Source organism: Geotrypetes seraphini, chromosome 2 (assembly GCF_902459505.1).
Source record: "Geotrypetes seraphini chromosome 2, aGeoSer1.1, whole genome shotgun sequence".
Lineage (NCBI taxonomy): Eukaryota > Metazoa > Chordata > Amphibia > Gymnophiona > Dermophiidae > Geotrypetes > Geotrypetes seraphini.
The window spans coordinates 119,309,105-119,326,251 of record NC_047085.1 but is presented as its reverse complement, the minus strand read 5'-3'; the positions used below and the strand labels follow the sequence as shown (position 1 = coordinate 119,326,251).

The following is a 17,147-nucleotide window of genomic DNA, read 5'->3' as shown; positions in this document are numbered from 1 at the left end:
ACAGTGTAGTAATACAGATTTAAAAAATTGGTGTTTTCTAAGTAGAATCTGTAAAGAAGGCAAAATAAAATAAAGCACACGTATCAATTGTAAAAAAAAAAAAAAAAAAAAAAAAGGAAAAATCTCTGTGACTCAGGGCTGAAAGCAAATTTCTGCTACTGACCCAGAATAAAAGCCAGATTGTTCTCCAGTTTTCTTGAGCACACCTGGGTTGTGTAAGTTCCTGTACAAAGATGATTTACTTTTTTCCATAATCACTTGTGCATTTCACAATTGGTTGAGGATCAGTGATTTTTTTTTTTTTCCTCTCAAAAGGTCCTTCCCAGGCCAGCATAGATAGACTTCCATGCTAATACTGTCTAGGGATTTGAGGGAAGGAAAGCTGTTGTCTGCACGTCTCAAATAGCAGCATTTTAATCGGTCTCACTGGTATTCACGGTTCATTTCTCATTTACTCCGATATAATCACTTACTGCTCCCAATCCTGGGCTCCTTCCCCATCGTACTGCCTGAGCTCCGCAAAACAACACCCTGCTCCTGGTCCGTGAGTGTGATTCAAGCCTGGATTCATGTGAACGGAGCACTCAAAAGCGTTCGGAAGAAAGACAATCAAGGCAGTGGATCTACACAGTATAAAAATAACCCTTAAGACTTAAAAGAAAGGGGGAATCCAGGGAGACGCATGCGCATGGATGATGAACAGCTGGTCCTGGGTGAGCAGCCCAGTGCTAACGGATGTGAATCGGGCAAAGATTTAGAGCAATCTCCCGGCGTTGATGGTGAAATTGTAAGTAGCAATCCGAAAAATAAACCCCCCCACACTCAAGGTCTGTGATGGATGGATGGTGGCGCGGTGGCTGTGCCTGGTAGGGGGAGGGAGCTGATTTTTACCCTGCTTCTGGCTTTTGAGAATGTCCCAGATTTTCTGATGACCTGGATTTTTAGGGACATGGTGAGTGCATCTCAAACCGGAGAACGATTTCGCACAGTTTGGGGTTTTGTGGTTTTTTAATGGTGTGGTAGGCGGGGGTAGAATTTGGTGGCTGTTGCCTTTTATTCTGCATTATCTTTATTTCATCTCTATGATTATGTGGTACATAAAAAAAAAAAACAACAACCCCTCGATGATTTTACACACTTTATTGGGGATTTTCTGGTAGTATACTTTAACTTTTCAGAGGTAGGTCAGGATCAAAGCAAGAATCTAAACGTGGGCTGTACATTTCAATCTTTTCCCTATGCTGTTGCATTAGAATCACAGAATATTATCAAGAGATATTTAAATAGGACCAGCATATCAGCTGATTGTGTTTGGTTTAGATGCCAGGGGTGTAATAGAACTGGCAAGGAGCAGAAAGGTGAACGCATTCCAATGCAACAGATTACTTGGCCATCTTTCCCCCTGACCGGGGAAGATGGAAATGGGTAAGAAACAGTATTAACATCTGATATACATGTATATTGAGCATAGTGTGGGTCACACCGGTGCTCTTTAGGTTTTATGACAATCTACTGGGATGTGCTGAATCCTCCATAGGGTGTACAGTATATCCTACGATCTAACTATAACAAGTAGCAGCAGGGAATTTAGTCTAAGTGACGCTCTATTATTCCTTTCTTTTCCCAATGAGATGATCGTAAGTGGCAGTGGGATTAAAATTCTCAGGAACACTGTCCCAAATAGCTGAAAAATCAGGTATGCTGGTGTAGGGACTATGGGGGAAGATGAATCTGATAACCGTTTCTCCATCCACAGGCACAATATAATGCAAAGCTCTAAGGTAGAGAGGCCTCAAACACAGAGATTCATAGAAACAGTCTTCAGCTTGGTGTTCTCTTTAAGGTTAAGTGTACAGTAAAAAAAAAAAATATATATATATATATATATATATCATGTGCTGTAATGTTTTTGTCCAAGTGAGACGAAACCAAAAAAGCATTGTGGAGTGACAGTGTTCCTTAAATGGACTTTATTAAGAATGTCAAAGATCCAAAGGTACAATAGAATCATCCATATAAAAATAAAATAATCCACATAAAAACCTAAAGGACCTAGTCCGCTAAGGACGCAGGACCCAACACGGTCCGTGTTTCGACAAAAAGTCTTCTTCAGGGGTCCCTGAGGGTCCTATAGTGGTGAATACGTGGAAGAGCTGATATATGGAGAGCCTCAAGTGAAATGCTGTTTGCAACCAAAGCCTATCGTATCAGCTCTTCCACGTATCCTCCACTATAGGACCCTCAGGGTCCACTAAAGAAGACTTTTTGTTGAAACGTGGACCGTGTTGGGTCCTGCATCCTTAGTGGACTAGGTCCTTTAGGTTTTTATGTGGATGATCTTATTTTATGTGGATGATTCTATTGTACCTTTGGAACTTTGACATCCTCTATAATAAAACTCTAAGTGCATATGCGCACTTAGGAGGTCGTGATCCCTGCCACCGTGATGTGTGCCTCTGTGCCGAATTCCATTTGCAGCGCGTGGGGTGGCTTACAGTGCATGCACCGACTTGGGGCAAGAATTGAGCGGTGGTTTGTCTCTAAAATGGCAGGAGTGTGTCATGCGGGTGCTGCGAGGTGGCCCATGCTGGTAAAATGTGAAGGGGGAGATGGAAAGGGGGCTGCTTTGGGGTGTGCTCGGGGCAGACAGCAATCATGCTTTGCTCTGGGAGGGGAGAAAACAGAAGAGGGCCATGGAGAGTCAGGCAGGCATGGCGCAACAGAGAAATACAGGCAGGCAGGGGGCCAGGGAGAGAGACAGACAGAAAGAAAGACGGACAGACAAGGGGCCAGGTTAAACAAAGGGAGAAGGGCTGCTGCTGGACAGGGGGAGCATGCAAGGGGTGCTGATGGACAGCTGAGGAAAGAGATAAACAGAAAGAAAGAAAGACAGACAGCGGCCAAAGAGAGAGATAGAAAGAAAGACAGACACACATCTGTTCTAGCACCCATTAATGTAACGGGCTTAAAGACTAGTTCTTAATAAAGTCCATTTAAGGAACATCGTCACTCCACAGTGCTTTTTTGGTTTCTTCTGGATTTTCTTCTCTGTGGATACTTTGGGGTCATCTCTCTTTGGTTTTGTCCAAGTGAGACACCAGCAACCTTTTCAGCTTATTATCTGGGAGGCGCAGGTGTGCCTGGAGTAGATGAGCTACACTGCACACAGTATAACAAGAAGGTAATGTGTACTCCCAGAAGATGTACCCAAGAATCCATGTGATGTTCTGATTCACAAGGCTATATTTATTCAACTAAACAGACATCTAGGTACATGGTATGTTCCTGTGGGTGAATAAATCCCAGTAAATCAGGGGTGAGCCTCAAGGACCAGAACCCAGTTGGATTTTCAAGATTTCCCAGTGAACATGCATGAAATTTATTTGCATGCAATAGAAGCAATATATGCAAATCAATCTCATGCATATTCATTTTGGAAATCTTGAAAACCCAACTGGGTTGTGGCTCTCAAGAACTATGGTTGCTCATCCCTGCGATAAAAAAGTAGAATATGTTGTGTTTTTATCAGTGACAGTGGTGCTGTTTGGTTGTTTTTCCTGTGGAATGCCTCACACTATGTGGTCCTTTTTACTAAGGCGCGCTAGTGCGTCTTAGCGCACGCTAAAAATTAGTGTGCACAAATGCTAGCGCATTCTAACGCGTCCATAATGGACACGTTAGTACATGTTAGCATTTAGCGTGTGCTAAGACGCACTAACTCACCTTAATAAAGTAAAGGGGAGTAACACTGGACCACAGCCTGACCATGAAAGACAAGGTAGACTCCTTGATTAGAAAAATCTTTCTCACCCTCTGGAAGCTTCGGTCCATCAGAGCTTACTTCGATGTCTCATCATTTCGAAATCTGGTACAATCCCTTATACTGAGTCAACTCGATTATTGTAACATCGCCTACTTGGTACTCCCCCAGAAGAATATGCGGCGATTGCAACTGGTACAAAATGTAGCGGTTAGCGGTTACTTTGTGGACTGAAGAAGTTTGATCACGTAACACTTTCCTATCGACTTCTACACTGGCTGCCGATGGAGGCACGTGTGAAATTCAAGTTTGGTTGTTTTTGTTTCAAGGTACTTTATGACTTAGCCCCTAAATATATAACAGACCTTTTCTCTTTCACAACCAACAGACACAAGCGAAGCTCACACCCGAACTTTGTTTCTCCACCGGTTGGAGGTTGTAAATTTAAGTCATCACCAACATCTTTTCTCACATCAAGCAGCACTATGGGGTAAAGATCTAGAACAATTACTCGTGCCTACTACTTATAGGGAATTCAGGAAACGCCTAAAAACACACCTGTTCCTGAAATACTTAGGAAGCCAACCCATACAATCTTAGTCCTCAACAAATGATCTCTGGAACTGTTAATCACTAAGTCTGAACTTTGTTTATTCCACTCAATCTGGAACATCCTTAATCATTGTAAACCGCATAGAACTTCACGGTCCTGCAGTATATAAATTGTTATTATTATTATTATTATTATTAAAGGGACCCCTATGTATCTGTAATGTCCATAGGGTGTACCCATCTTTATCTCACACTTTGCACTTTCCTTACAGGGCTTTTACTTTTCTGTTTTCCAGCCTATTCATATCTGATCTGCTGATTTCTCAACCTTTTCAGATATATATATATATTTTTTTTTTTTTTAATAACGAGAAGAAGCCTCTTTCTGTAGTTTCCATCCCTGTTCAAGATCTCTCCTCACGTTTCCCTCCATCTCTCTCTCTTTATCTTCAGTCAGTATTGGGAGCTTTCTGCCATCCTTGCTGTATATGTACTCTTATTTATTTAATTAAAATATTTATAATCTACTTAAATCCCAAGCGGCTTACAATAAAAACATTCTTAAAAAGGATAGACAAACATCAGCATCAAATAAGACAAAACCCTCATATCTTCCCTTACAAAAGCTCTATGACAGAACTGATTCAAAACAAATTCTCAGCCTAAAAATAAATTTCTGATATTACTTCAGTGTAAAGCCTCTAGCTCTGGTTCCATACCTCTCTTCACGTGTGTACAAAAAGTCCCAGTTTTTGCAATGTCACTTCAGTTTCTTTCATGTCTATTTTTACTGCTTGGATGTTCACTGTCCAAGCACTCCCATCTGGGTCTCCTAACTTTGCCTCTGTTCTCTCTTCTATTCCTCTCCACTCTTATTCATATTGTATCATATGGCCAGTTTTGTGAGCAAGCTTTCCATTGTATTTATGCCTGCCTGTCCTTCCAGTCCCTGTCTCCACATTCTACAATTGCCCATCTCCTCTGCCCTGACATCCCACCAGCTGACAGTTTTTTTGTGTGTATCTGGCCCTCATTATAATCTGTTTTCATAACATGACAAAGCATAAAATTTTATTTGTATACCGCAATACACCGTGAAATTAGAAACATAGAAAAAGACGGCAGATAAGGGCCGCGGCCCATCTAGTCTGCCCACCCCAATGACCCTCCCCTATTTATCTCTGTGCAGAGATCCCACGTGACGATCCCATTTCTTCTTAAAATCAGGCACGCTGCTTGCCTCGATCACCTGAAGTGGAAGTCTATTCCAGCAATCAACCACTCTTTCAGTGAAAAAGTATTTCCTGGTGTCGCCGTGCAATTTCCCGCCCCTGATTTTCCATGGATGTCCTCTTGTCGCCGTCGGACCTTTGATAAAGAAGATATCTTCTTCTACCTCGATACGGCCCGTGAGGTATTTGAACGTCTCGATCATGTCTCCCCTCTCTCTGCGTTCCTCGAGTGAGTATAGCCGTAATTTATCCAGCCGTTCCTCGTTCGGGAGATCCTTGAGTCCCGAGACCATCCGGGTGGCCATTCGCTGGACTGACTCAAGCCTCATTACATCCTTGCGGTAATGAGGCCTCCAGAATTGTACGCAGTATTCCAGATGAGGCCTCACCATGGATCTATACAATGGCATAATGACTTCAGGCTTGCGGTTGACGAAACTCCTACGTATACATCCTATGATTTGCCTAGCCTTAGATGAAGCCCGCTTCACTTGATTGGCAGTCTTCATGTCTTCACTGATGATTACCCCCAAGTCCCGTTCTGCAACAGTCCTTGCTAGGATCTCGCCATTTAGGGTGTAAGTCTCGCATGGATTTTGGCTGCCAAGGTGCATGACTTTGCATTTCTTGGTATTGAAGCTCAGTTGCCAGGTCCTAGACCATTGTTCCAATAGGAGTAGGTCGTGTTTCATATTGTCTGTTGTGCTCTTGCTTGTTATGTTACACAGTTTGGCGTCATCGGCGAATAACGTTATTTTACCGCGAAGCCCCTCAGCCAAGTCTCTTATAAAGATATTGAAAAGGATCGGGCCCAAGACCGAGCCCTGCGGCACTCCGCTGATCACTGCCGTCTTTACGGAGGGGGTGCCATTCACCACCACCCTCTGAAGCCTACCACCAAGCCAGTCCCCAACCCATTTAGTCAAAGTGTCACCTAATCCTATAGAACTCATTTTGCACAATAACCTGCGATGAGGGACACTATCAAATGCTGTTAACAGAGGTTAAATAGAGGATAATATATAAGAGGTGAGGGTACAATGACAAGTAACATAGGAGTGTAAATAACAAAGGATCGTGGCAGGCCTGAGTCAAATACAATACAGGTGAGGCGATATAAGGAGAACTCAGGAGATAAACAGAGTTTAGATCTCGGTACAGATATACAGGCGAGGCGATATAAGGAGAGCTTAGGAGATAAACAGAGTTTAGATCTCGGTACAGATATATAGGTGAGGCGATATAAGGAGAGCTCAAGAGATAAACAGAGTTTAGATCTCGGTACAGATATACAGGTGAGGCGATATAAGGAGAACTCAAGAGATAAACAGAGTTTAGATCTCGGTACAGATATACAGGTGAGGCGATATAAGGAGAGCTTAGGAGATAAACAGAGTTTAGATCTCGGTACAGATATATAGGTGAGGCGATATAAGGAGAGCTCAAGAGATAAACAGAGTTTAGATCTCGGTACAGATATACAGGTGAGGCGATATAAGGAGAACTCAGGAGATAAACAGAGTTTAGATCTCGGTACAGATTATAGATTAGGCCATTTTGATAAGAGAGGAATGAGTCCGTACCTAGAGCTTTCCTTCGTCACCTCTCTCACTGTTCAAATCCCCTCAACTCCTTCACTGCCCTTCCTCATACTAATACTACTGTCTTCTGCAGGTGATAGAATTCATTTTATAAAGTACTAGCTGAGTTAGAAATTGACCAAAACTGCTTTTTTTTGTTTGTTTGTTTCAGCCCAAACTGAAATTGCAACTGAGATTCATCACCTGGTTTCAGCTTAAAACTGAAAACTAAAATTTGGTTGTGTTAATGTAGACCCGTGAGGGCTGCTGGGGATTATCAGAGCTTGCAGTTTGCAACCTTCTGCTAAACCCACCGTATCCAAGCTTGAATATAATTTAAAGAAAAAGAAAGGAAAATATTTTCTCCCGAAACAAAGGGGCCCTTTTATTAAGGCGCGCTAAATGCTAAGGCATCCATTATATTCTATGAGCACCTTAGCATTTAGCGTGCGATTATCTTTAGCGCACACTAAATCAATTAGTAGGTGCTAAATCGGTTTGCGTGCCTTAATAAAAGGACCCCAAAATAGCCTCCACATATATGGACCACAGTTAATGAAAACTAAGGGCTCCTTTTACTAAGGTGCGCTAGCGTATTTAGCGCGCGCTTAAGATTAGTGCACGCAAACCATGCACTAAATGAAAAATACTAACACAAGCTCTATGGAGGCGTTAGCGTTTAGCACGCACGGCATTGTAGTGCGTGCTAAAACCGCTAGCGCACCTTAGTAAAAGGAGCCCTAAGTAAAAGCCAGAGTGCTTTTACCGTGGCTGATTCTGAGCCACACTTGGAGTGTCAGCTGACATCAGAACTCCACAGAGAGAGGCTAATACCTAAGGAGGTTATCATCTCAAGTTTATGGACCTAAATTCCTGCTAAAATTTTGTGCAAAAGCATTTATTTGGAGCACTTTATTTATAATATAAACTATAGCTGCATTGCTTGCAATTGCAGTACAAAAATGATAATAAAAAGACTACAAAGAGTACTGTATCCCCCATCCACATCCCCAACCCAGGGCTTACAAATCCTGTGATCTAGAGGTGAAGTCAGGGCAGGAGCAAAGCCCCAATCACGGCAACCATTTTGAGAGTAGAGTCAGAATGGTCAGGAGTAACTGGAGATCGCTACTGTCCCAACTTCACTGGTAGACCATCAGAGATTGTAAAATAAGCCTGTGGTCTACGGTTGGGGGGGGGGGGGGGGGCGCAGGAAGAGAGGCAACTCCTGTTTGGTGGGTTAGGGGAAGGAAGGAAAGACAAATAGGACAAAGCACATGCTTTGAGCTTCCACTGAAACCACATGGTCATTTTCAGCTGAAACCGAAAACAAGGCTGAAAATTAAACTAACCATTTGGCCGGCAAATAACAAACTGAAACTAAAATTTGGTCAGTCTCTAAGCTGAGTTACCTTAGCAAGTTCAGTATCTAATGGCTGACAAATTAGAAAATGGTAAAAGTCAACAAACTGTAAAAAATATATCAAATCGGTGGGGGGGGGGGGTTAACAAAGCATTGAGATTCAGGGCCTACTTAACCATTGGACCAGGTGAAGCTCTAACCCATGGCACCAGTGATTAAGGGCACCAAAACACTCAGCCTCTAACCTCACCTGGCCTACAGGTTCAGCCTTTTTTCTTCCCCTCCCCCTGGTCTGATCTCCCCCCCTTCTCTCTTCCCCCTCCCCATGGGTCGAGCACTGCTCCCTCACCTCTCTCACTCCCTCACAGTCCTGGGGCTTCCCACTGCTGCATCCTACCTTGTCTGATGCATTTTCCTGTGGGCGGGATGCAGCAGAGGGAAGACTCAGGAGCTGGTCAAATGCAACCTGGAATGCTGCTGCTACTACTACCAGTGACTGATGTATACTTTACCAAACCGTGAGAGAGGTGCGGAGGCAGTACTGGATATGCAGGAAGGGGAAAGAGAGACTGGACTGGGGGGGGGGAGAGATGCTGAACCTAACAAGGGGTAGGCGGAGGAGAGACGGCACTGAAAGCATTGGGGGGCATAGCAAACACAAGTTAGCTCAGGGTACCATTATTCCTTGAGCCATCCCTGTTAAGTTGCATGTGCATCTTTGTTTTAAAGTTAGGAGCAAATGCATATAAACTTTTCCCGCTTCGAAATGTTGAGTATGCTACAGTGTGACATACAGCTGCCTATGTGAAAAGCAAGGAAACTTTAGGATAATACCTGCTAGCTTAACAAACTGTCTTTGTACTTTATTGATAGATAGTCAATGAGAGCATAAGTGTGTGTACAGTATTTCTCAGTGCAAGCCAGAGAGAGTGAGAGAAAGCATGTGTGTGTGTTTTTTTATAATTAAAGGAGGATCTCAGTTTGAAGCCTGTAGCAGAGGGGTAGGGAACTCCGATCCTCGAGAGCCATATTCCAGTCGGGTTTTCAGCATTTCCCCAATGAATATGCATTGAAACAGTGTATGCAAATAGATCTCATGTATATTCATTGAGGAAATCCTGAAAACCCGACTGGAATACGGCTCTCGAGGACCGGAGTTCCCTAACCCTGCTGTAGCATGAGAAGACTGGAAAGTTCAGGTACAAAGTAACCCTTAACCTTCTACTGGAACAAAAGGCATCTCCCTATCGAATTTGGCTGCATCTGACTGAATGGTCTACAAAAACATAAAGAATAACACATTTAAATTTTTTTTTTAAATTATAGATTTTCTAAGCATAAAGCATGTTTTACACTCTCTAGTACAATGGTCTCAAACTCAAACCCTTAGTGGGGCCACATTTAGGGTATGTAGGTACTTGGAGGGCCGCAGAAAAAATAGTTAATGTCTTATTAAAAAAATGACAACTTTGCATGAGGTAAAACTCTTTACAGTTTATAAATCTTTCCTTTAACAGTTAAAGGAAAGATTTATAAACTATAAAGTGTTACCTTATGCAAAATTGTTATTAATTATTTTTTCTGTGGCCCTCCAAGTACACTATTTTTTCTGCAGCCCTCACATTTAAAGTTTAATATCTTTCCTTTCTCAAAACTGACACATTTCAATCACTATATTGAAAATAAAATCGTTTTCCCTACCTTTGTTGGCTAGTGACTTTATTTTTCTGTGCTTTTAACTATGTTTCCAGGGCTTTCTTGTCCTTTGACTGTTTTTCTCTCCGTCTTCACTTTCTGCCTTGCATCCATCTTTGGCATTAACTTAATATTCAATTTTTCTGTTTTCTTTTCAAAATCTATGTTTCTATGTCTCACCTTCCCTTCTATCTCTCTCTTCTTCCGTCCCTATTTCCATGGTCTGACATCTCTTTTTTTCCTTTCTCTCCCTCCCTCCTTCCTTTCCCCTGGTCTGGCATCTGTCTCCTTCCCTCCCCCAACTTTCTTTCTCTCTCTCTCCATGCCCCCTTTCTTTCTATATGTCTGTCTTTCTCTCTCTCTCTCCGTGCCCCCTTTCTTTCTTTTTTCTTTCTCCATGCCCGCCCTTTCTTTCTGTCTTTCTCTCTCCATGTCCCTTTCTGTCTGTGTCCCGTCTCCTTTATTTCTTTCTGTCTCCCTGTCCCCCTCTTTCTTTCTTTATTTCTCCCTGCCCTTCCCCAAGCCACCACCATTGGGGAACAGGCCGCCACCGCCGTAATCGGGCAACAGGCCAGCGCTGAGGTCTTAGCTCTCACTGCTTATCTTCCCCAGCGCGGGGCCAACCAATTCTTGCCACCCAACGTCAATTTTAACGTCGGAGAGGAAGTTCCGGGTCAGCCAGGCAGCGATTGGCTGGCCTGGAACTTCCTTCCTGACGTTAGAATTGACGTCGGGTGGCAAGAATTGGTTGGCTCTGAGCTGGGGAAGATAAGCAGAGAGAGCTAAGACCTCGGCGCTGGCCTGTTCCCCAATTACGGTGGCTTGGGGAGGGCAGTGAGACGGGAAGGGAAGCAGATTGGGGACCCCTGTTTTAGGCGAGCCATGAGCCATTTGCCGTCATTCCCTCCAGAGAGACTTCTGCAAGTCCAATTACAGCAGTCGCGGTCTGTACGCGATTGTCCTCTCCACAATTGGAAAACTTGTGAAGTGGATCGCGGGCTGCAAAATAGTCCTTGGGGGGCCGCATGTTTGAGACCTCTGCTCTAGTAGATAGAAACTAAACACGTTACCGGGCAGAGCTCTGGGTTTCTAGCCCAGAAATATCTAAGAAAAAGGTCCATTTAAATTAAATGATTAATTTATAGAGCATGTATGGTTGGGCAGACTGGATGGACCATTTGGGTCTTTATCTGCCATCATTTACTATGTTACTAACCCCCCCCCCCTTTTTATCCCTTCCCCCTTTTACTAAACCACAATAGTGGTTATTAGCGCAGGGAGCCACGCTGAATGCTCCATGCTGCTCCCAATGCTCATAGGAATGCTATGAGCATCGGGAGCAACATGGAGCATTCAGCGTGGCTCCCTGTGCTAAAAACCGCTATTGCGATTTAGTAAGGGGGGGGGTATGTTACTTGTACTTTTAGAGGAGCCACAGGCAGGTGTTGCCAGGGATATAGTTTGAGCAGAGCAGGGTCATCATTGTGAGCCATCTGGGTGCTTTATAGAATACAAGAGTATCCATACATAATATACACATAAAGTACATGTAAAGGGTCATGGATTTGATATACAACCTACAAGGGTACAACCAAAGTAGTCTACATACAGTATATATTATATGCCTACTCTGTCCTTAGTGGGCTCACAATCTTTGTACCTGGGGCAGTGGAGTGTTAAATGATTCATCTTTGCTTCGTCTTTTCAGTGTCCAAAACCACAGCTGATTTATCATCACTTGTAAGTAAAATCGATTTTTCTGTTCAGAATCATTTGTGCACTGCTGGAGATTATTCAGGGGGCCTTTTTTTTTTTTTTTTTAGACAGGCGCACTTGCGCATATATGTTGCCAGTGTAAACTAGGTACATGGACCATTCAGGTCTTTATCTGCTGGAGTGGGCGTCAATGGCAAATCCAGGAGTGAGAACCTAACGACAGTACTGGGCAGACTACTATGGTCAATGGTCTATTGCCCAAGAATATTAAAGAAAAGACAATTTAAACATGAATGTATAATGAGTGTGACTGTTGGGCAGACTGGATGGACCATTTAGGTCTTTATCTGTTGTCATTTACCTATGTTTATTTAAAAAATTTTGCATAAGCTCCTGTTATAAAATTACCCCCATTGCCAGCATAAGAACATAAGAACATAAGCAACATAGTGTTAATGTCACAGGTCAACAGGCATCAGATTAACCAATAGCATTGCTCAGATCTGTGTTATGCTAAGCAGAAGCAAGCTGCATTGGCAAAATTCCACAAGGAGGTGGCAGTCACTAGTCGACTCAACTTGCCATTGGTTGAGCAAAGTCCCGCTGCTCTGCCTCTGCAATCCCCCAGATTTCAGCAAAATCCAACTGACTGTGTGTTCATGGCAAGGGTTTCACAGACAGACAGACAAATGAGCACACTCCACCTTGGATAGAGGTGGATCATAAATGGATCTAAATATTTTTCTGAAGATATATTTTTACATTACATTACATTATTGATTTTTAATCCGACATTACCTTGCGGTTCAAGGCGGATTACAGAAGAGGATTTCTGGACATGTCCAGAGGTGTTATAGAGTAGAGCAGGTTGCTTCAGAGGATTGTAATGTTTCATACGGTGTTAGTTAGTCTTCATGGATTTCTTGAATAGCAGGGTTTTTATTTCTTTTCTGAAAGTGTTGTAGTCTGGGGTCACGATTAGTAGATTGGAGAATTGGTGGTCTAGTTTTGCTGCCTGTGTTGTTAGAAGGCCATCGTACTGTTTTTTTCCATTTGATGTCTCTGATTGGAGGGCATGTGAAAGATGTCTGGGTTCTCCTGTGTCTGGTTGTGGTAGTTTGGATTAGGCGGTTGTTCAAGTAGGCTGGGCTGTCACCATTTATGGATTTAAATAATAGACAGTAGAATTTAAATAGTATTCTTGCTTGAATTGGGAGCCAGTGTGAATCGAGGTATGCCTCGGTGATGTGGTCGTGTTTTCTCAGTCCAAAGATTAAGTGAACTGCAGTGTTTTGCACTAATCTCAGTTTCTTTATTGTTTTTTGTGGGATACCCAGGTAGACGATGTTGCAGTAGTCCAGGGTGGATAGGATCAGCGATTGTACCAGTAACCTGAAGGATGTTATGTCAAAGTATTTTTTAATAGTCCTTAGCTTTCATAGTGTATAAAAACATTTCTCACTATTACGTTTGTATGGTCAGCCATGGTCAAGTGCGTGTCTAGTGTGATACCCAGAATTTTTATGGTTTTGGAAAATGGATATTCGTGGTCGTTTATTTTTAGTGATGTTCTCGTTATTTTGTCATTGGAGCTTGCCAAGAAGACTTTTGTTTTATCTGTGTTTAGTTTCAGTTTGAAGTTGGTGGTCCATTTTTCAATTTCTATCATAATGTTTGAGAGGTTGTCTATAATTTCAGTTGAGATGTCATTTAAGGGGATTAGGATGGATATATCGTCTGCATATATGTAGTTCTTTAAGTTTAATTTTTGTAGTTGGTGACCTAAGGATGCTATGTAGATGTTGAATAATGTAGGTGATAGAGGGGAGCCTTGGGGTACCCCTGACGGGTTTTTCCATGGGTTGGAGTGATTTCCCTTGCTGTCTACTCGGTAGGATCTGTTTGTTAGGAATTCTTGAAACCATTTCTTTACCTTTCCCGAGATTCCCATTGCATCAAGGCATAGTAGCATGATTTCATGGTCTACTAGGTCGAACGCACTACTAAGGTCTAGTTGCATAATCAGTGCGCTTTTGCCTTTGCTGAATAGATCATAGAGGTGGTTTAGTATGGAGGCTATGACCGTTTCTGTGCTATATCCTTTCCTGAAACCTGATTAATGTTCGCTGAGGATGTTAAATTTGTCTAGGTAGTTTACTAGTTGGAGGTTGACCAATCCTTCTAGTAGTTTAGTGAAGAGAGGAATGCTTGCTATGGGTCTATAGTTAGATGTCAGTGCTATAGAGGTTTTCTGATCTTCGGGAATAGGTGTAATCAGTATGTGACCCATGTCTTTGTTTAGTGTTCTGTTTGTAAGGGCCGTTGTTAGCCTTGTGAATAGTTCCATTTTGAATTCTGGAGGGGAAATTGTCATGATTTTAGGGGGACATTCGCCGAGTAGGCAGTTTGATTTGTTGTATTTGTTGAATAAATTTAGGACCTGATGCCAATTTGGGAATTTGAAGTGGTCCCAGATCATGTCTGCTCTGGTATTCTGGTTGTGGGGTTCGAGATAGTGGAGGATATCGTTTGTGGGTGTGGGTAGAATTGTTCTTAGGTCTGTGATTTTGTTTTTAAAAAAATTGGCTAGGGCTTGGGCAGATGGGGTGCTCTCATCCTTTTTCAGGATTCTTGTTGTGTCTCTTAGTGTTTTTACTAGTTTGAACAATTCTTTGCTTTTATTTTTTCTGTACCTATTTTTTGTGCGTAGTGTTTTGTGCGTTTTTCTTTGATCATATTTTTATATGTTTTCATTTTTTGTTTCCAGGTTGTCTTATCCGTTTCTTTGTTAGATTTTTCTAGATTCTCTCCAGCTTTCTTAATTCCTGTTTATTGGTTAGTAATTCTGAGTCAAACCATTCATTTGGTGATCTATTTTTTCTTTTTGTATGTTTGGTAAGGAGCTATTTGGTCTAAGAGTTCTTTACTGAATTTTTTCCATCTTGTAGGGAATTCCTGTGTTTCATCGGTTATAGGGCGAAGCTCATAGTGGGCCCAGAATTCAGTTGGGTTTATAGTACCTCGGCTGGTTATTGTTTTCGTGGTTTTGCTTTTGAGTTTAGGCTGGGAATTCAGTTTTTTCCAGTGTAAGTGGAAATTGCCAATATAGTGGTCCGACCAGATACATTTTTCCCAGGACCCTGTATAATATTGTATTTTGGGGTCTAGGATTTCTTTTTAAAAGAAGGTGACTAAGTCAAGTTTGTGGCCTTTTTCATGGGTTATCTCTTTGTCTGGAATAGGGAAGTCGAGTGACATTAGGAAGTTGGCAATTTCGGTTACTTCTGGCTTTCCCTTTTGTTCTAAGTGAATGTTTATGTCCCCTCGTAGTAGATTGTATGGGCCTTTTAGGGTATTAGCAGTTAGAAATTCAAAGAATTCTTCTCTGGCGTTTGATCACTTTTTGGGAGGGATATAAAATAGAGTTGTTGTCAGTGAGTCTTCTAACTGAGCATTAGTGATTTTGCAAGTTAGTATTTCTAGGTTTTCTTTTAAGTTTTGGAATCTGTCTTGGTGTAGTTAAAGGGTTCTTTTAGTATAATCGCTAGGCCACCTTCTTTTTTCTAGCTTCTTGATAGTGGGAGTATTTTGTATCCCTGTGGAAGGATTTCTTTCATGATAGCGTCTGTGTCAGAGACCAACCATGTTTCTGTCAGGAATAGAAAGTCCAGTTGTGTTTGTAATATCCAGTCATATATTATGTATGCTTTGTTTCTCACGGAGCAGGTATTCAGATAGTATCCTTTAATGTTATCGTAGCTGGTTGGGATTGGAGTTTCAGAGTATGTTTTAGAGTATGATAGGTTTTTTAGGTTTCTGTTATTGGTCTTGTTTTTGAGTGGTTTGTGGTGTTTGCGGGTGGTGTTTATCACTGGGATTAGAAGTGGGCCTTGTTCTGGAAGGTTTTTTTGGAGTTGTGTGGAGTTTGTTGCTTTGGTTGGTTTGACTGGTCTTGTGCCAAGAGGGATAAGTGTGAATAGGTTGAGGGGATTTGTCTTCGTTGCCCCAGCATCTAGAGCAGATTAGGTACAATATTCCTAGGAGTAATTGGTGTTTGTTAAAAATTGCCACCCTAAAAACACCCTAATAGGCACCAACTGAATCCACTAAGGAAAGTTACAGTAATCTAGATATGAACTTACCGCTAAGAGAAGAAATTGAGCAAAATCATCCTATGAGAAAATCCCACAAACTCTCCTCATCTGCCTTTGCTGAAGGAAGCACCTTTCTAACCCCAGCTGAAATTTGAATTCCCTTTAGGTGACTATGCTATAGAGCAGTGTATCTCAAACTGTATGCCTCCCGAGATTTCAGGTGTGCCGTGGCACTCTGGGGAGGAGGAGAGGCACTGGCTGACTGACTACAGGACATGCCTTTTGCAGTGAGAGGCACGTCCTGTAGGCAATCAGCCAGTGCCTCTCCTCTCCAGCCCTCTTCCCTGCTGGCATTCCCCCCCCCCCCCCACTGGAGTCTTGGGGCCCATCTGAAGGGCCTTCACGCATGCTCGGATGTCGACATGATGATGTCACACATGCGCGTGACCTCATCATACCCTTCCGTGTGCCTTGAGCTGCGGTCACTACCTTTAGTGTGCCGCAGCTCAAGAAAGTTTGCAGGACACTGCTATAGAGGGACGTAGGTGGAGCCTAGAATATATCTAATGGCATCAAATGAAGGCCCTTGGATCTGAATTACAAGACTTAGGCAGCAAACCAGCTAAAGAATTTCATGACCAGATGGTGTTCATGTTTGTATTCCTTTCCTCATTCCCCGGCATAGCTAAACAAAGGAGCTCACAAATACAAAGCATTTGAAGCAGTGAAATTCAGAAGAGACTGAATCAGCATTCAAACAGGGCATGGTATGAGTAACTGAATGCAGCAGAAGGTGAGTCGGTCCTCACCTAGCAAGCCACTTCTCCATCCATGTCACCATCAGCCAGTTCCTGTACAGTTTGCTACAAGTTGGCTGGTGGTTGAAACTGGCAGCATAAGATATGAGTCACTCATCAACACGATACCTTATGACTCAGTGCATCGCACTCTGCTGGCGCTGAAGCTTATAGGCAGAAGAATATGAGATGAGTCAGGTTCTAGTACAGTAGTGTTGGCTTACAGAACCCATTCACAATATTGTATGAATGCTTCAACATGATCTGATGGAAATCGGCATCCACGACGCCATGTTATGAATCAGTTCACCTTGAAATACACACTGTGCATTGACGAGTCAGCCCTGTCATATTGTTA

The 17,147-nt window shown here is 42.5% G+C and overlaps 1 protein-coding gene across 1 annotated transcript in view; it reads left to right on the top strand.

Annotated features, from left to right (window-relative positions):
- Positions 1 to 639: 639 nt before the first annotated feature.
- Positions 640 to 17,147, top strand: part of RGS20 (regulator of G protein signaling 20) — a 101,880-nt gene continuing 85,372 nt past the window's right edge. Inside the window, exon 1 of the mRNA XM_033934005.1 lies at positions 640 to 787. Within this exon, the coding sequence (XP_033789896.1) occupies positions 683 to 787 (105 nt within the window). The 5' untranslated portion in view covers positions 640 to 682. The remainder of the gene's footprint in view (positions 788 to 17,147) is intronic.